Raw genomic sequence first — 20,907 nt, 5'->3', positions numbered from 1 at the left:
TATGATACCTTGTAAAAGGTAGAACATTTATTGAGCCTTCTAACTTCACTCTATTAATAGAACCTTCCATCATAATGATTTATCATGATAACGTCACCAGATAGGCATTATAGACATTACTGTAAAGATGGAGGGAATTCTGTGGTGGTCCAGTGGTTAGGACTTGGTACTTTCACTGCCAAGGGCCTGGGTTCGATCTACAGTAGGGAAACTAAGATCCCAAGAGACATGCAGCATGGCTAGCAAGTAAATAAATGAAGATGAGAAAACTGAAGTTCAAGAAGATCACTTGCAATTAAAAAGCAATAATTCTTAAGAAACTTATGAAACAGAATTTGACCCCAGTTCACTAAAGCACTTCTCTTTCCACTATAGAAAGAAGCTACCAAAAAGGTTGTTTTTCAAATCTCTCTAATGTTTGAAAAGGCAATGTCAGTTCTCAGACACAATGTCGTTGTTCATTTGATTCATGGGATAAGTAAAGAAATCAAAGAGATAAAATTTAAGTTTTAGCCCAAGTCCTCTAAATTTTCAAGAGTACCTGAAAACATTTCATGAGAGCTTGTTGACAAACTGTGGCGAACTACAGCCGCAACTATTTAATTCTGTCATCATTTTGTTTCCGTAAGGTAAAGCAATTTGAAAACCGACACGTAATTCAGATCAATGTTTCTCTCCAACACTTTCTAACATTCTGGAGACACAAATACAGCACCTAACTGCCCATTATAATCGTTTTTTTCATTTGAACACACTGTCCTAGAAAGGATGCTTCTATAACTCAACCTAAACTGCCAGGGCAACCGTTCACAATTTTCCATACATCATCATCACGAGTCCTCTTTTTCTCTCTGTGGGAAGAACGCTGTATCTGCGCTCGGTGCCAGGAGACTATCTGTAAAATACTGCGGATTCAGACTGCTCACATAAGACTCAGATGCACAAAAAGGGAGAAATAACATGAATGTACATAGCCATGTCTCCCCTTGCTATCTTTTATGGCACGTCGGCCAAATCTGAATCGGGAGGGATATGATATTGCTGATGCCTCTTTACTGCTGCTGTTGGAAACTATCCAGGAAAATAACATTTTCCTGACAAAAGACGGTAGTGTAGTAGAAATGAAAAAGAAGGAAAACACTTATTACTAAAGAACTCCCATTGTATTCTATTATTACCCATCTTAAGCCAAGAAGTCTCACGTAGACAATAGAGATCAGTACACTTTGCTTACAACATTTAAGAACAAAATGTTCTTTATTTTGATTTAGTCATTTGTGAGACAGAAATGCAGTGAACTCTACAGAACAAGTAGTTAATAAAATTGACTCCTTATGTAAATTAATATGGGACAGACAAAACCACCTGTATACTATTGCACATGAAAACTATTCACATAAAATCAGTAATTTTTGTTTTGGGAAACCAGAGGTACCATTCAGATTCGAGTGTTGAGCTCAATCATTTGATCCTGTTTGGATAATATCCTCACATGCCTTTTATTGTTCAGGCTTAAAGAATCCCTGCAGACTACCTTTCTAAAGGAGACTATGCATTGTGATGATGCAAACAGATGTAGAAACAGACAACACGACCGAGCTTTACCTGAATATGGCCCTTTTGCTTGTATCTGTGGCTATTTGCAAGTTGGTTGTTCTCTGTTAGTGGGCCTTAGAAATCTTATACTGTGAACTAGGTGTTTGGTAACTTTCCTCAGGTATCCTTTGAAACGATAACCAAAGCAGGCAACCATCTCATGGTGGTAACAGTGACTCTCTGCCTTAGAGTGATTACTCACAGAGTAGGTAGTATCCCTCCTAACTCAGACCATGCACAGTTTAAATCTGATTGAGACAAGCCACATAGGACCCACTAAGCCCTACATTTTTACATAGTACCTATTAGCGTTCAAATAGCTTGAATTCTGCAAAGTAGTAGAGAAAACCTCAGGGGCTGACACCAGAGCTGCCAGACCAACAAGAGTAAAGTACAGAAAGTGATCAGGCTTGTTAGACAAGAATTTTAGTTATGAGAGAAAGAGAAAGCAATTGGAAAACACTTTTCAAAGCCTCTTTTTAATTGATCCAGACAGATAATAGAATCAAACTGCTATTTCCTAAAGCAATTTTAACACATGCAAAGAAGTTTATACTGACTCAGTGGTGTTTGTACTTTCAACGTTTTCCTAGAATAAAAGAAAGCTCAGGCAAAAGAAAAGTGGGCAAAGCAAGTATAATTTTTGTGGTGTCAAAAGTTCAGGCTTAAAAAAATCTACCTCTCTGACATCAGAATTTAAAGACACTTAATTACAGATAAAATCCCTTAAACTCTCACTTTTGAATGCAGGCTATTCTAATTTTCCTTTTCCTAATGTCTTTCTCTTACCATATAAATAAGATATATATTCTCTACTTATTAGGCTCTGGCAGAATAACCAGAGTTTATGGTAAAACACTCCCAAATGACTAAAAAGAGAGTGCTTTCCAAAATTCTCTACTTTGTTCCTTACCATCTAAGCTATGCTCCATCCTCACCATCTTTTTGGATGTTTGTCTCAATCTACAACACAATCTTGTTGTAAAGGGCTTCTCTGGTGGCTCTGCTGGTGAAGAATCTGCCTGCAGTGCAGGAGACCTGGGTTCGATCCCTGGGTCGGAAAGATCCCCTGGAGAAGGGAAAGGCTACCCACTCCAGTAATCTGGACTGGAGAATTCCATGGACTGTATGGTCCATGGGGTTGCAAAGAGTCAGACACGACTGAGAGACTTTCAATTTCACAACAATTTACAACACAATCTTGTTGTAATAATGTCTGCTAGCATCCTAAGTGGAGAAGGCAATGGCAACCCACTCCAGTGTTCTTGCCTGGAGAATCCCAGGGACGGCAGAGCCTGGTGGGCTGCCGTCTATGGGGTCACACAGAGTCGGACACGACTGACGTGACTTAGCAGCAGCATCCTAAGTATTTAGAATAACACCTGGCACATACTGGAAGCTTTATAAATAAATATTGGTTGAATTCTGTATGTACCTTCCTCTTTGACTGGCTGGCAATAAACTCACAAAGAAAGGCTGAACTGAAACCTATATTACAGACGCCACCTAATTAGGGTTTTATACAGCATCACTTTTTCTTATGAATTTTATCCTTCAGTTGATTCATCCCAGAATCCCATTTGCATTTTTAAACTATAATCACACTGGGCTGATGATGACAAGATTCTCAATGCCAAGTAGTTCCAATGGAAGCTTCTTTCCTGGCAAGAGCTTTTCTGTGGGAATTACAAATCTGTGCAAGCAAACGAGGAAGGAAAAAAAAAATATTTTGGTGAGGGAACATCTGTCTTGGAGCACTCACATGCTTTCATTTAAGAGGAAGCAAAGGGAGCACACTAATAATGGGCTATAATTAATCTCCCAAGCACAACAGGTGGTGACAATGGCTGCATCCTGGTTGGCTTCCTGGTTGCCAGGGGGGTTATGTGAGAGGAAACTCCTGCTCTGAACAGTGTTGCTGCGGACCTTATCACTCGTTTCCCCCCAGCTTAAAGCCAGTGGTTCATGCTTTTCACTACATTTCCTGTAATACGAAAGCAGTCCATTTTCTGAACCTTTTGCCAACCTAACTGCTCCCCCGCATGTTTCTCCCCTTTGGAACAGATGATTGGAAACTGACTCTATCCAATCTGTTTGGAGATGCTGCAGAACAAAAAAGGGCTTCCCAATCACTATCCCCCAAACACTGGATTTCTTACTAAGTGGTTTACATCTGATCTGAGGACAAGAGAGAGAGGTGAAAGAGAAGCTCTAGACTTGGATGGCTCTATCAGCTCATTTATTAAAGGAGTTGTATTCTACTCTCCTAAAGTTTAAAATGAATCACCAAAGTGGTATCCACAGTTTCCATCAGATACCAAAGTGGTATTCATAATTTCTGTTCTTTTGGGGTCTGCTCTCATATATCTTGCCGTAGTTATCTCATTAACATTTGCTTATCTTTTCCAGTAGTCATGTATGGATGTGAGAGTTGGACTATAAAGAAAGCTAAGTGCCGAAGAATTGATGTTTTTGAACTGTGGTGTTGGAGAAGACTCTTGAGAGTCCCTTGGACTGCAAGGAGATCCAACCAGTCCATCCTAAAGGAGATCAGTCCTGGGTGTTCATTGGAAAGACTGATGGTGAAGCTGAAACTCCAACAATTTGGCCACCTGATGCAAAGAGCTGACTCATTTGAAAAGACCCTGATGCTGGGAAAGATTGAAGGCAGGAGGAGAAGGGGATGACAGAGGATGAGATGGTTGGATGGCATCACCAACTCAATGGACATGAGTTTGAGTAAACTCCAGGAGTTGGTGATGGACAGGGAGGCCTGGGGTACTGCAGTCCATGGGGTCGCAAAGAGTCAGACATGACTGAGTGACTGAACTGAACTGAATTGAACCTTTAAACTCTTTTAATGTCTGTGTAGAAATCCATTCTTCCATCCTTCTCCTCATGCGTCCAACAAATATACATGCTGAGCAACTCCCAGGAACCAGACATTGTGCTAAACTCATAAAACTGTGAGAAGTACACATGGTTCCAGCCCTCCCACAGTTTAGAGGCTACTCGTAGAATAAACACAAATCACACAAATAAGTATTATTATACGTGTACTGTTTTAAATGACACGTGAGAGAAGTGCAGGTCACTATAAGAGCCAGGAATTCCAAGAAAAGGATCTTCAGTGAAGGGAGGTGGCAATTGTTCTAGGCATAGGAAACGGCATTTTCAAAGGCCCTGTAATTGGAGAAAACTAGGCATGCTGAGAAAACAAAAACCCGTACATATAGAAAAGGGGGGACATGTTTTAACTTAGACTGGAAGAGTAGATGTGGTACACGTCACAGCACTTCGTAGTCCATGTTCAGGACTCTGGTTGTTTTGCTCTTCTTGATGGCAACAGAAAGCCAATGACAATTTTTTTTGTGGGGAACTGATATGGAGGCGAGAATTAATTAGATGAGGCCAGTAAAAAGTTACATAGTTGTTCAGAAAACTGATGATAGGAGCTTGAAAACAAATTATAACGGTAGAGAAGGAAAAAACAGGACAGATTCTGGAGATATTCAAAATGTGAAATAGACGTGACTTGGGAGTGGATCTGAATAGAAGGAAGGTGGCAGTGTTGAGGATGATTCCTGGTTTGCATAACTGAATATACTGGTTCGAGTAGCTGAATGGTGGTAGCATTCGTTAACACATAAAACACAAGAGGACCAGTTTGGAAGATGATGAATTTGTCACTGCACATATAAAGCTTAAGAAGCTTTTGAAAAAACCTACATGTAAATGTCAAATGAGCACCTGGGTCAAATGGAATTTGAAGGAAAGGTTGACCAAGAGATAAGAGAGATATGAGAGGAGAGAGTGAAACAGAAAAGAGAAAGGATGGAGCTGTGAAACAGCCAGGAAAAGAAAGAGCAACCAGGGAGTTTAGAGAAAAATCACAGAGGTATTATATTTGCCTGCCATGCAGGGGGCCATGGTTCAATTGCTGGGTCTGGAAGATCCCCTGGAGAAGGGAACGGCTACCCACTCCAGTATTCTTTCCTGGAGAATCCCGTGGACAGAGGAGCCTGGAGGGCTACAGTCCATGGGGTCGCAAGAGTCAGAAACGGCTTAGTGACTAAACCACCATTACATCAGAGAAGTCAGGAGGAGAGAATGTTTCAAGGAGGGTGCCGTTGACAATGTCACCAACCAAAATCCATGTTGACAGTGTTCTCCTGGGGATGGCTCCTGGATAACACTAACATACGGGCATCTACTTACCTTTTGTTAATATTCCTGATTCATTTGAGGAGCCCAGCTCCTCCCTGTAGCTCCCTCTATGAGGCTTATGACTGTGGAGACTCTGGCCTCATGGCCCAAGGTCCTCTCAAGGCACCAGCCACATTTGCTATCCAGTTACCTACAGTCCCTCCAGAGCTGTCCTCTACACTGCCTCCCAGGAAAGAAATGCCTGCAGGGACAGTGGGTAGCAGAGTTGCCTTAGAGTTTCCCTACCAACTCCTTCAGTGATAGTCACAGAGCCTAGGGTGACTTGGGAAATAGCAAAGAAGAAAAGAACACTGACAGAAAAAACAGACAAAGATTTAGAAAGGCTGATGGAAAAAATGATGGGCCAATGAGTCAATTTCAAAAATGCCAAATATTCAAAATCAAACAATATAAGGAAAAATTCTTTGAAGCAATACTGGTATTATATAAGCTCCAACAGAATATAGTGCCACCATGCAGAGACTCCCTCTGCCTGCTGATTTCCAAGCTTTGAAATTACTGTCATTTTGCAGACCAGTGGTGTAAAACAGACACCTAAGAATCTGAGTGCCTGACATACCCTTCTAGCACACACTGATTTTAATTTCTCACAACGTATTAAGCACTAATGAGGTCATATACCATGAAAGTGCATACTGTTCAGAGAGTTAGAAAAGAGTAAATATTATAATATTAAAACAGGCAACTTTTAGTAACAATCCTATAGACTTTAACATAACTGTATAAATGCTACAAGTTCTGGGCAAGGCTTCTGGGCTTCAGGCATTCCATATTTGGAAGGAGATTGATATTTTGAAAAAAATTATATTAAAATATTAAACTGTTGTATTCACACTCTGCAAAAAGCAGAGCCATTACTTTGCCAACAAAGGTCTGTCTAGTCAAAGCTATAGTTTTTTCAGTAGTCATGTATGGATGTGAGAGGTGGACTATAAAGAAAGCTGAGCACTGAAGAATTGATCCTTTCGAACTGTGGTGTTGGAGAAGACTTTTGAGAGTCCCTTGGACTGCAAGGAGATCCAACCAGTTCATCCTTAAGGAAATCAGTTCTGAATATTCATTGAGGCTGAAGCTGAAACTCCAATACTTTGGCCACCTGATGTGAAGAACTGACTCATTTGTAAAAACCCTGATGCTGGGAAAGATTGAAGGCAAGAGGAGAAGATAGACAGAGGATGAGATGGCTGGATGGCATCCCTGACTCAATGCACGTGAGTTTGAGTAAACTCTGGGAGTTGGTGATGGATAGGGAGGCCTAGCATGCTGTGGTCCACGGGGTTGCAAAGCGTCAGACATGACTGAGTGACTGAACTGACTAACTGATTCACACTGGTTCCCTAGCAGCCATTCTGTTATCATGGCCCAAGAAACGGGGCAGGGCTAACGCTAAGACGGAGAGAAAACATGACATAGAAGACCGCCCTTCCAGGCAGGAGGATGAGATAAAAGAAAGTGTCTGGTTAAGGAGAAATTGATTTCATAGTCACAGATTAGGTGGCAGAGCTCATACCAATAAAAGGAACAGAGTCCATAGGCCCTGTTAATCTGGGATCTCTCACTGTCCAACGCCATTCATATAAGATCACCTCTTTTCTTTACACTCAAGATATTACCCTCACAAATAAAAGAGGGAGGAGGGAAAACAGCCTAATCAAAAGTTGAGTGGATTGTCTTGACCCCAAAGAGAGTGGGATACCTTCAATTGATACTATTAAGGCTTTCTTCCCTTGCTACCCAGAGGGTCAGGGGCTGAAGAAGGTAAGATCAACTTTAAAAATTAAAATCCTATTTTCTTTGCATACTTGAAGACTAGAGTGCAAACTGAGACTGCTTCACACATAAGCAAGCAATAATTTATAAATTAATGTATTAGTTGTATTTTTACTTTTTGTTATGCATTGATAACTGGTATCAGCAAAGTGTTAAGATTGACTGATAGGTTTCTTGAAGAAGAAAAGATGTAACATATGCAAAGCATCTTATAAAACTCAAATATTTTTATGTAATCATGGCACCTATTATCAGAATTTTTGGCCTGAAAGATGATTAGTTTTTTTTCATTTTATTGTGGCACTTAAAATTGGTACAAAGATTTTTAGGAAAGCAAGACGGCAACACACATGAGAAAACCCTTTTTCCCTTAGAGTGAACTGAGCATACAGTCATCAGGACATATCACAAAGGCCACAGTAAATCAAATATATGCCACCTCAGTCATACGTAGGAGGTCTAATCAAATGCTAATCATCACTAAGAATAAATCTGCAAATGACAGAAGACCAATGGCTTAAGCTAACAGAGATGTAGGATTTCACGTAATAAGTCCAGAAGTAGGATAGATGTAAGAATGGTTATCTCATGCAGCAGCTCAACAATATCATCAAGGAGCTAGGTTCTTTCCATCTTCCAGCCTTGCCATATTCAATGTATTGCTTTCTATCTGTAGAATTCTTTCCTCATGGTCACAAGATGGTTACAGCAGCTTCCAGTATCACAGTCTCATGAAGCCATTCCCAAAGGCCGGCAGAGGGAGAGTCTCTTCCTTAAGGTCCTTTTCAAAAGCAAAACTTTCTCCAAAACACTTCACCTCCAGTAGAATCCCCTTCACATCTAAATGGCCAGAACTGTGTCACATGCCCGTCTCTAAACCAATCAGTTGCAAGGGAAGCCTAATCAAGATTCATTTTCTGGGCTAGAGGAGGCCAATGCTGGAACAAAACTGGGGTTCTGTTAGCAAGAAAGGGAGGAGATGTATGTGGGGTAGGCAACCAATATGTCCTGACAAACACATTTCTGAAAGCAAAAACAAAGCCTTCAAAATTCTAAATTTAACTAGAAGTAGATTATATTTGGGTGACTTGATCCATTTCAACATATTAATCTGCAATGGTTCAGAATATTTGGAACCCCGTCTTCCTGTCTAATAAAATAACTAGGTCAAAAACTGCATTTTCAATTAGACATTTTCTGCTACATCTCTTAACTAGATGTGACAAGGCATTTAGATATAGGGATCACGAATGGATAAAATACAAATTCCCAGTTCGGCATGCCTGACGATCTCGAGGGAAATGAGACATGGAAAGCCAGTTCAAATCTAAATTAAACAAAGGCAACTGTGCCTTCTGAAAACTGAACTCCTTTCTTCAGAATAACAGGTATAACCAGCAGAGGGTACTTATGTTTATGGATGAAGTCATGTATTTAAATATAATGATCAAGCCATTCTGCTTCTCTCCACCTCCCTTATAGCAATTCCGTGACTTATTCATTTTCCTTAGACTTCCAACTCATAAAGAAAACATTACAACAGATGTGCATCCTTGCCTTGAACTTCTAAGAGGAACTATATAATCAAATATAAAAATATTCTTTGGAATGTTCTCTGCTTTTCCTTTTGACTTCATTAACATCTATTTCAACATCAGGCCATTACAGCAAGGCTCCTTGTTTGCTGGTCTGTCTCCTGCTCTTGGACTGTGTTTCAGAGCCGAAACCCTGACTTATTCTTATTTGGATTCCCAAAGACCACCTGGCATTAGCACTAGGTCTGCAGCAAGTGTTGGCTCAATTAGTTTGTTGAATTTTGCCATGCTACATCACTAATAACCTTTCATAAAGGACCTATTTCTACAAAAATAGCTCCAGAGCATTGACTCATTTTTTCCCTTCAAGAATTTTATTTATGCTTTTTTGAACCCAATTTAACCACTGTAATTTTCAAACTTCCATTGACAGACAATATTAATAATTCAAGACAAGGAATGATGCTACAAAGGTTGACTTCTCTTTGCACTGAAACTCCCTGGGGTGAACACCTGTCATAAAGCTAATGGACTTATTATTATAATGAACCAAATAGCTGTAGAAACTGCAAATGTCCATTTTCCAAATATGTTTTTACTTATCATTAGTTCATTTTACACGATAAACATAAATACAGCACTTCAGTGCATCCTTCTTTAAGTCAGTTTGGAAACTTAACACAAATGAAAAAGTAAATTCAATGTTTTACAATGAAATTCAGCTTTGTTTTCTTATATTTTCTCAGATACACATACTCATATAAACATACAGCATGATAAGTACAATAAAATAAGTAACCCTAAATTATCATCAATGTATAATTAGGTTTATATAGTCAGTGGCCCTTAGTTGATGCGAAAGGAAAACTTAATCTTCTGTATCCAGCAGTTTATAGAATATAAACTATAAACAATATAAACTGAATTCAAGAGTAATCAAATAGTTTACGGGGCAAACTTCCTTTTTATAGAAATATTTCCAATGACAAATTCCAGAGGAATGACAGAATTAGAATACTCATGATACGCGACTTCTAATGCACCCAGGCAATGATAAATATCCACGGCTGCTAAAACCATAGATGAAAAGTTGATAGGTAACTCTACAGTGAATTAATCAATCTCACAATTCCTAACTTAATAAGAATAACATCGTAAGAAGAGAGACAATCAGACATTATATGCTTTCTGTTGGTACTATATAACATCACCTATGAAATATTCTTGCCAAAACCCTAACCTAAATCTGCTCAAGCCTTTGGCTGTATCAGTATAAGCAAACAAAGTTCAGAGGGACATGTTAAATGATACTTGAGTGATGCAGTCAGCAAATCCTAGAATGCAGGAAACCCTTTAGGACAAGTACCCTAAAGGAAAAAAAAAGACAGATGGAATCTCAAGATTCCTAAAAGAGACAGGATTAAGATTTACCACGTGGACCACATTTGAATTCTGATGCAAACAAAACTACATTTAAAAATATAAACCATCAAAGAAACTTGATGCTGACTAAATACTTGATGATATAATGGTAATAATGGTGATTGTGATTACATTTAAAAATGAAGTATTCACCTTTTGAAAATACATAACAAAGTACTATGAAATGAAATGATGTCTAGGAGATACCTGAAAATAATTCAGTGTGTGTGTGTGTGTGCTGGGGAGGAATCAAGTAGAGGACTATGGATAAAACAAGAATGACCATGTGCTGATAATCATTGATGGGTACATGGGGACTCATTATACAAGCTCAACAATTTTGTATATATTAGAAATTTTCTATTAAAATGCTTAAAACTAGAAGATACAGTCTGTCCCCAAGAATCGTTGATACCAACCTACCAACCAATTAATGTAACAGCCAGCAAACTGATTCTATATATTTTGCTCCTAGGAGATAAAATTTGAAAGGAAAAGCTCTTTTCTTAGAATCTAATGAAGGAAACAAAGCTCACTACTAGGAAATGGTGAAGTGTTGAGTTAACTCCGGGAGTTGGTGATGGACAGGGAGGCCTGGCATGCAGCAGTCCATGGGGTCACAAAGAGTGGGACACGACTGAGCGACTGAACTGAACTGAACTGAACTGAAGCTTGACGAACGTGAAAGAGGAGAGTGAAAAAGTTGACTTAAAGCTCAACATTCAGAAAACGAAGATCATGGCATCTGGTCCCATCACTTCATGGGAAATAGATGGGGAAACAGTGGAAACAGTGTCAGACTTTATTTGTCTGGGCTCCAAAATCACTGCAGATGGTGATTGTAGCCATGAAATTAAAAGACGCTTACTCCTTGGAAGGATAGTTATGACCAAACTAGATAGCATATTGAAAAGCAGAGATATTACTTTGCCAACAAAGGTCTGTCTAGTCAAGGCTATGGTTTTTCCAGTAGTCATGTATGGATGTGAGAGTTGGACCGTGAAGAAAGCTGAGGGCCGAAAAATTGATGCTTTTGAACTGTGTTGGAGAAGACTCTTGAGAGTCCCTTGGACTGCAAGGAGATCCAACCAGTCTATCCTAAAGGAGATCAGTCATGGGTGTTCTTTGGAAGAATTGATGCTAAAGCTGAAACTCCAATACTTTGGCCACCTCATGCGAAGAGTTGACTCACCGGAAAAGACCCTGATGCTGAGAGGAATTGGGGGCAGGAGGAGAAGGGGATGACAGAGGATGAGATGGCATCACTGACTGGATGGATGTGAGTTTGAGCGAACTCTGGGAATTGGTGATGGACAGGGAGGCCTGGCATGCTGCAATTCATGGGGTCGCAAAGAGTTGGACACGACTGAGTGACTGCACTGAACTGAAGCGCTTACCCATCACTTCATGGGAAATAGATGGGGAAACAGTGCCAGACTTTATTTTTAGGGCTCCAAAATCACTGCAGATGGTGATTGCAGCCATGAAATTAAAAGACGCTTACTCCTTGGAAGGATAGTTATGACCAAACTAGATAGCATATTGAAAAGCAGAGATATTACTTTGCCAACAAAGGTCCGTCTAGTCAAGGCTATGGTTTTTCCAGTGGTCATGTATGGATGTGAGAGTTGGACTGTGAAGACAGCTGAGCACCAAAGAACTGATGCTTTTGAACTGTGGTGCTGGAGACTCTTGAGAGTCCCTTGGACTGCAAGGAGACCCCATCCAGTCTAAAGGAGACCAGTCCTGGGTGTTCATTGGAAGGACTGATGCTGAGGCTGAAACTCCAATACCTTGGCCACCTCATGTGAAGAGTTGACTCATTGGAAAAGACCCTGATGCTGGGAGGGATTGAGGGCAGGAGGAGAAGGGGATGACACAGGATGAGATGGCTGGATGGCATCATTGACTCAATGCACATGAGTTTGGGTGAACTCCAGGAGTTGGTGATAGACAGGGAGGCCTGGCATGCTGGGATTCATAGGGTCGCAGAGAGTTGGACATGACTGACTGACTGAACTGAACTGAAGCTGTTGCCACTCAAAGACGTATGAGTGAAGAAGAAGGAGAGTTTCCAAATCCAGAAATTGTTACCGTAGGAGATGACATAGCTATGATGTTGGGGGAGAACACCAGTCACTGTCAACCTGTTGCTCAACAGAAAGGAATTGGGGACTTTCCTGGTGGTCCAGTGGCTAAGACTCCACGCTCTCAAAGCAGGGGGTCTCAGTTCCATCCTTGGTCAGGGAACTAGATCTTACATGCCACCACTAAGACCAGGCACAGCCAAACAAATAAACATCAAATAAAGAAAAGGAACCAAGAAAATAAATACTCTGATGTTATCCTATTGCTTTCCCATCTTTTGCCAGTTCCTCCCACTGACTGAAGCCTGCTAGAAGCCAGAGAGCAACAGAGCCTATGGGTGGCACCCATAAAGGTCAGTCGCCCAGAGGAGGCTGGAGTGGAAAGTACACTGAGAGAGGCCAGTGGAGCATGTAGTATACAATGCAGATGCTTTGGCATTTCTTAACATGTTAAAAAATGATCAAACGGAAGCTCAGAAACAAAACGAAATGACCAAGTCTTCTCTTAGCATCTGAGAGGCCCTGAGCAGAGAAGTAGAGTCTCTCCAAAGGGGAAGATGTCAGATAGACAAAGGTAAGAAAAAGACCTGAGCTGAAAAATTGCGTTTGAACAAAACCCAGAGAGGGGAGTAAGCATGGTGGAAGCAGAAATAAGCTGGTGAATGGACAAACAGGCACAAAGGTGACAATTCAGGGAATTCTGAAAAAGGAAGTTGGATAAATCTGAATTAAGCCAGATAATAAAAGAGCTTGGGTGATGATGAGAATGTAGATTTGATCTGTTTAGATGTGATGTTGGTCAAGGTGAATGAGTTGAGATATGGGGCATAAAACCATGAGTGTAGTCATTTAGGAAAAACACTTTGATGGAACTGAGGATGAGCAATGAGGATACAGCGGGAGGGGGATCCCAGTGGAGTCTGGAACCAAACCCGGAGATGGCTGCTATCAAATCAGGTAAAGTCTGTAACATGAAGGGGCTTCCCTGGTGGCTCACTAGTAAAAGAATCCATCTGCAATGAAGGAGACGCAGGTTCGATCCCTGGGTTGGGAAAATCCCCCGGGGCAGAAAATGGCAAACCGATCCAGTACTATTGCCTTGGAAATTCCATGGAAAGAGGAGCCTGGCGGGCTACAGTCCATGTGGTCACAAAAGAGGCAGACACGACTTAGGGACTAAACAACAACAGCTGTTAATGGGGGAGTGGCAGTGGAGATCCACTCATTCTCCAGCCATCCGTTCACAGTCTATGTATCCCACAAATGGATGCTGAGGCTTCTGTTAGTGACCTGGATGAGACCTGGATGATACAACGGTGAGCAAAGACAGATGTGTTTCCTTCTCTTACATAGTCTTCAGTCTGATGAGGAAAGAAAGGTATGAATGGAATAATGAGCTGAGCAAAGGTAAAAATCACAGCTGTGAAGGATATTCTGAAACAGAGGCAGGAGGAGCTGTGGGAGCTATGACAGCTCTCTGAAAGGCAGGAGAGGGGAGGAGAGACAGAGGGGATGCTTAGGAAAGGTTCTCCAAGAGAACGAGGCTTAGGTTGAGATCTGAAAGCTGGGAAGGCGTTACTGAGGGCAAACAGGGAGAGGAGAGCAAGCACGGCAAGGACACAGCAAGGACCAGGAATGGAGAAGGACAGGGAATAAAGAAAGCCACTGGCTCAGGACAAAAAGGCAAAAATCTGGAAGACATTGCAAAAGAAGAAATGAAAAGAATTGTAGATACCTAGAATACAGACCATTAAGGAGGTAAAACAGCCTAATGTGGTTCCAACCATTTTAAGCAAGGAGATGAGATACTTAACTACCGAATCAATCTGTACCTGCCAATGTGCTCTGAGCCTTGACTGAAGAACACAACCCATTCTTCATAAATATTTACTAGGTGCTCTGCAAGGAGTTGGGATATAGCCTTAGCTAGGCAGACGACCCTTAGTATATTATAGGGGTCATCAGCCTACTTGCTTTCCTATATGTCCCCAGGAGCAGAAGAAAATAGGTACAGATTCAAGGAAGATCTACTAATCAACAAATATTCACTGGGTACCTTTCATGTGCAAGACATGATATAAAACACTGTGAAAATAATATCTTGTCTGTAGGAGAGGTTTGAGCTGGCTTCATTTCAATGTAGATTATATTTGTTTGCTCAGCATGAGCATTAACTGACAAAAATATGCACCAAGACTGAATAAGATGCAGTCATTAGTTTCAGAGAGCCTTTCTTTAAGCAGGACAGATTTAAACCATGGGAATGAATCACGGCAAGTGACAATACAATAGGTTTATAAGAACAGTGTAAATTATTGTAGCACTAGATCAGATCTCTCTGAGGAGATCAGTCAGGTTCACCGGGAAAGGGACCCAGATTCTGTACTTTAATGAGGAAGATTTCACTAAGTGAAGAAGGCCTCTCTTGCCTCCGCACTTCCAAGATGACCAAGAAAAGAAGGAACAATGGTCATGTCAAAAAGGGCCACGGCCACATGCAGCCTATTCGCTGCACCAGCTGTGCCCGATGGGTGCCCAAGGATAAGGCCATTAAGAAGTTCCTCATTAGAAACATCGTAGAGGCCGCAGCCGTCAGGGACATTTCTGAAGAGAGTGTTTTTGATGCCCATGTGCTTCCCAAGCTGTATGTGAAACTACATTACTGCCTGAGTTATGCCATTCACAGCAAGGTAGTCAGGAATCGCTCTTGGGAAGCCCGGAAGGATCGAACACCTGCACCCCGATTTAGACCTCTAGGTGCAGCCCCATGTCCTCCACCAAAGCCCATGTAAGGATCCAAGTCCTTAAAGACTGAAAGAAATATTGGTTTCTATGAAAGGACAATAAAATGGAAATTACACTAAAAAAAAAATAGGTGAAAGATGCAGGGCAAAGAAATTACAATAAGCAGAAAGAATAATGTCAGGGGATTCAAAGGCATCTATTGGTGGGAATAATAAACAGGCTGAGTGTGGTAGAAAATAGGGAACTCAGAAAAAAGTAAAGCAGGAAATATGAAGAAAAGTGATTCAGATGGGGACCACAGGGCAGAGAATTAAAAAAAAATTGAACTAGGAAATGTATTTGATCACAATAAGGAGTTGTTGAAGATTTCTGAATAGGAGAACAGCATGACCAGAGATGATTAAGAAAATCATATGGAATGAAAAACAGCAATAAGATAATGGAGTGGTTTAAGAGCACAAGGTCTAGAGCCAGTCTTGCCTGAACTAGAGTCCAGACTTCCCCACAGCTACAACTTGCAATAAAAAGGAGCTACTGATAAACACAATGTCGTGGATGAATCACAAAAGCAGCATGCTAAGCGAAAGAAGGCAGACACCAAACAAACTGTTGTGTTACATCTACATGTGTATCTATAAAAGGCTAAACCAGTGATGGAACCATCAGCAGTTGCCAGGGGATACAGGATGGGGATGAGGAAAGGCATGTGAGGGGGAATGATGGGACATGAGGGGATGTCTGGGGTGAAACAAACGTCTTTATCATGTCTTCGTGGCAGTTACACAACTGCATATTATTTGCCAGCATTCATCAAGTTGTAGATTTAAAATTGGTGAATTTTTAAGTAAATTATATCTCAAATAAGCTGATAGAAATGAAAATATCATGCAGGAATAAAAAGTTAGGTAGTAGTTAAAATAAAAACATTGAACTTCAGAATATTTCTTCCATATGAAAAGCATGGCAGCAGGGGACTCCTAAGTCATGATCCACACAGAGACACAAAAAATACTACAGTCACTGGTTTATATGTGTGTGTGTGTGTCCAAGCACATGCTTAGGAATACTGGGGCAGAACAGGAAATATTCTTGATATGAAGATAATTTCCCTCCTTTCTAAAAAAAATTAATCATAATCTTTATTGGAACACAGCATCATTTTTAGGCTCAGGGAACAGAATGATGAACAAGACAGGTAAGTCTTTCTTCTTAAGGAACTTGAAAGTATATCTCAAGAACGATAGAGGTGGAGATGATGTTTCAATGAAGAGTCCTGAAATGGAGATTTGTTCCTCTAGTGATTAATACTCAGATGGAATTCAGATTTCTCCCCCAGGCCCACAAAAGTAATACTGTAAATAATGGCTGGCTAACAAGGCTAGTTTATTCATTTGCACTATGCAATAGGTTAGGTACATTATAGTGACTGCTGTACATGGGTATTACAATGATTATTTTATAATATATAATAAAACGTTGGTTAGATTATTTTATACAACTTTTGTTTATGTTTAAAAACGATTTCAGAAAATGGTCTGGCAGACAGATATTTAGAAAAAGAAGAGTTGGAAAAATCATTTCAATCTTGTTTACATTTCAATATTTGAGCAAAATTTCTATAAAATTTTATATATGCCTGAGTTAACTCTACTAATAATTATATATTTTCAATAATACTCCTGGATTTCACTAGTAGCTTCAAATGTACTTTAAAAAACTCATTCTAAATCAATGATTTCTTGAATTGACACCACAACGAAGACTCTAGATCATTCAACTTATGTCCTCCTTCATAACATAGTGACCCACAGGTTTGCAAATCTCTGTCCTCTATAAAGTTCTTAACCATAATACATAGGTTTTAGACGTTTTATTTTTAAAATGGAAGAAAACGAGCTTGGACTCATATATTTGTCAACTTTTTTTGGACAACTGACATGTTTGTTTTTTTTTTTAATCTTGGGGAATACATGTTGTGGGAAGTGAGGAAATAAATGACATGGAGTCTTCCAATGGCAGCAGACTTGGAAGCATTAAAGGAGTGCTAGATTTGGTTTTTATTTGCTTCAGTGGCACTTCAAATTTCTTTGGCTATTGTAGAAGGTCTTCAGGTCACCACAAACAGAAGTGAAAAGAGAATACTGTGGGCAGGAATGGTGTGCAGTACCTTATTTATTTCAACTGACTCCTGCTGCAATTGATTGAAGGACTAAAAGTCTCCTTACGCCCAACAGCCGTGGGCTTCTAGACCCAAGCTTACTGTGCTGATTAACTAAACTCTAGGTAGAAAATAGAACAGTATATACCTCTAGCAGAGTCAAAGAATTCATGTTGAGTAAGATAAATTTTTTACTCTCAACTCTGGAGTGTTCAGGGCAGGAACTTAATTTCCTCACCCTTGAGCACAATTTTCCCCATTTTGTATTATGGAGTGGTTATGACTGCAGAAAAACAATACAGAGACTATTTGTTAACTTCTAAACTTGTTTGACCACACTACAATCACTTCTTTCTTGCATTTGCCCAGGCTACCAATGTATCTTCTTTCTTGCATCTACTGTGTCTGCCTTTAAAGTCCAAGGCAAGTAGATGAAACCACAACAGTAAAATATCTGTGAATACTGCCTTAGCATCTATGAAAAATACATTAAGGAGATGAATGTAGTATTTTAACATATCCAAAATGGGGAAGCTAAATATTATAGCTAACAATATCAATTGTAGAAACAGTAAGGTAAACAGAATTTGCATCCTCATAGCAAAAGGATAATTCAGCTGGAAGCAAATGATTAACCACAGTTCAGTACAGCTTACCACAAAATGAAAAACTTTTATTTCCATAAACAGTAAAGACTAAAATATTGTAGTGGTATTTTTCTGCCTGCCTTGAATTTGACTTCAGCTTTTGTTAAGAGTTTGTTGTTCTGCTTTGGATTCTATTTCTGAATTAAAATATTTAAAAATAATCTATCAAAGTTTTTTCAGTCTTACATAAAATTATTAAATAAGGGTGTTAAATAAGGGTGTTAAAGTGTTAACTGTGTGTACCTCTGAGATCTATGAGAGGAAATACTCTAATCTTGAAGAAACATCATTTGCCCTTTGTAAATCGATGTTGCCATGGCAAATGTTTTCATTTACTACTGTATTAGCTGAGTTGGGAGGATGATGCAGTATATAGAGGCAATGTATTCCCTGTTTTTATATACGTTCCTCTTTAAAAATGCTCTGAGGTTTGTTGGAGGGGGTGACTTATGCATGCTAAGACAGAGCCATGCCTTAAATGTGTACATCAGATTTGTCCCTTTATACATGATTAAGCAGAATACATTATCTGTGAAAAGCAATCTGTGCCTGGAAAGAGTATGTTCTGCACTTCTGCTTAAAGAATACAACATTCATGTGGAATAGCTCCAAATGTTCCTCTTGAATAGGGTTATTGAAATATTAATTCAGACTACATAAATCTGAAAATAAGTGAAAGAAAGAGGATTTTTCTGGGGGCTAATAAGTGCAAAGAACATCACTTTTCTTGCTAATGTGGAAAGATATGCATGGTTGCCTTCCGCAAATATCTTCAGACTGACTATAATAGAAGAATGACCCCCTACAAATCTGGCTCTATTTGTTTCTAAACGTGTACCAAATTTTCTAAATTCTTTCATTAATCAGGCTCTCTTAATAGCACTGTTGCAAAGCAGAGAAATAGGAATTAAAAATTTATCAATTAGAGGCATTGTGTGGAAAACCCCTCTAGAGATTTCTAGAACATTAGGGGTTTATACCAAGAAAGTAGATGATTCTTTTTGTTGGCATTCTTTTTCCTGGTGATATTGTTTGTTTCTTTGTTAAATTTTAGCAACTATAAAATAGATGTTCTTTTAATGATAAGATAATTTGGATATATACTAAAAAATCTGTTGCCATACTCCTCCACTGCCTCTCCAAGGGAACCAGAGTTTACAAGCTTAAAGTGCCTTTTTCCAACTTCCTCCATGCTTGTACAAAAATGTATATCCAAACAGACCCATATATATAGACATTTTGTTATTTATTTTTATTAAGACAGGGTCACACTCTGCACATGACTCTGTAGTTTGCTTCTCTCACTTAACGCACGATGACAGTTCTTCTAAGGCAGGACAACAGACCCATCTTAGTTTTACACTTAATGCGTAATATTCTAAGGCCTTCCCTGGTGGCTCAGACAGTAAAGAATCTGCCCACAATGTGGGAGACATGGGTTCAATCCCTGGGTCAGGAAGATCCCCTGGAGGAGGGAACGGTTACCCACTCTAGTATTCTTCCCTGGAGAATCCCATGGACAGAGGAGCCTGGCGGGCTATAGTCCATGGGGTCGCGAAGAGTCAGACACGACTGAGTGACTAACACTTCCCTTTCTTGCATAATATCCTATAGAATGATCTCCCACAATTTTAAGGATACAAATATTTTTACTTTAAAAGATAATGCCAGACAATTTTATTAAAAAGATTGTGGCAGTGCATTCTCCACCAACAATGTATGAGCCTGCCCATGTCTTTTCATCCTTATAATCTCCATTATAGCTCTTTTTAATATATTTTGCCATGTTAATGGGTTAAAAATAGGGTATTTTAATTTTTTCTCTTTATTTTTTTATGATTCTTTTTTATGATGATTAACAGGGTTTAAGCCTTTTCCATTCTGTTAATTTAAAACTAATATCCTTCATTGCTTTTGGGTGGCTTGCCTTCTCAGCAATCTGTGGGACCGCTTTATATATTTGGCATATTAGTCTTTTTTCTGTCATGTTTTTACTCATTCTCAGTCTATTCTTGGTTAAATAATTCTTACCTTTAAAAGTTTGTATGTATGTGTGTAGGTATGTTGTTTTTTTTTTTAACCTTTCTAGTGTCTTCTATCGGAGAAGGCAATGGCACCCCACTCCAGTACTCTTGCCTGGAAAATCCCATGGATGGAAGAGCCTGGTAGGCTGTAGTCTATGGGGTCGCTCACAGTCGGACACAACTGAGCGACTTCACTTTCACTTTTCACTTTCATGCATTGGAGAAGGAAATGGCAACCCACTCCAGTGTTCTTGCCTGGAGAATCCCAGGGATGGGGGAGCCTGGTGGGCTGCCGTCTATGGGGCCGCACAGAGTCGGACATGACTGAAGTGACTTAGCAGCAGCAGCAGTGTCTTCTATAGTTAGTGGTCTGTTCAGTTTTTTAAATATCATTTTAGGTCAATTTGGATAGCTAATTATTTTCTAGAAAATCACCATTTCCTCAAGATTATAAAATATACCAACAGAGGTACAAATAATAATATCTAAAATGTTTTCTTTATACGTTCTAACAATATATAATTTTTGTAGTTTTTAGTCTTTAGTTAGGCTTGTCATGAGCTTATCCATTTTAATGGATATTCAAATAAATGGTTTCTTATTTCATTTATATTATTATTTGACCTATTCTATAAATTTCAGCTTCTATCTTTAATCTTTCTTTTTGCTGATTTAACTGTTGCTTTCTTCATTTTT

At 39.6% G+C, this 20,907-nt stretch overlaps 2 protein-coding genes across 9 annotated transcripts in view; one reads left to right on the top strand and one right to left on the bottom strand.

Moving 5' to 3' along the window:
* Positions 1 to 20,907, bottom strand: part of PAM (peptidylglycine alpha-amidating monooxygenase) — a 314,671-nt gene that overhangs the window by 140,115 nt on the left and 153,649 nt on the right. The window lies entirely within an intron of this gene.
* On the top strand, positions 15,082 to 15,429 carry LOC129640355 (40S ribosomal protein S26-like). Its single transcript, XM_055565640.1, has one exon. The coding sequence runs from the start codon at positions 15,082 to 15,084 to the stop codon at positions 15,427 to 15,429; it is 348 nt and encodes a 115-aa protein (XP_055421615.1).

Source organism: Bubalus kerabau, chromosome 1 (genome assembly GCF_029407905.1).
Source record: "Bubalus kerabau isolate K-KA32 ecotype Philippines breed swamp buffalo chromosome 1, PCC_UOA_SB_1v2, whole genome shotgun sequence".
Taxonomy (NCBI): domain Eukaryota; kingdom Metazoa; phylum Chordata; class Mammalia; order Artiodactyla; family Bovidae; genus Bubalus; species Bubalus kerabau.
Note: the sequence above shows the minus strand (reverse complement) of the source record. Positions and strands in the feature narration are given on the sequence as shown.

Coding starts and splice junctions, on each gene's coding strand:
- LOC129640355 (XM_055565640.1), top strand. CDS start 15,082: ATGACCAAGAAAAGAAGGAACAATGGTCATGTCAAAAAGGGCCACGGC.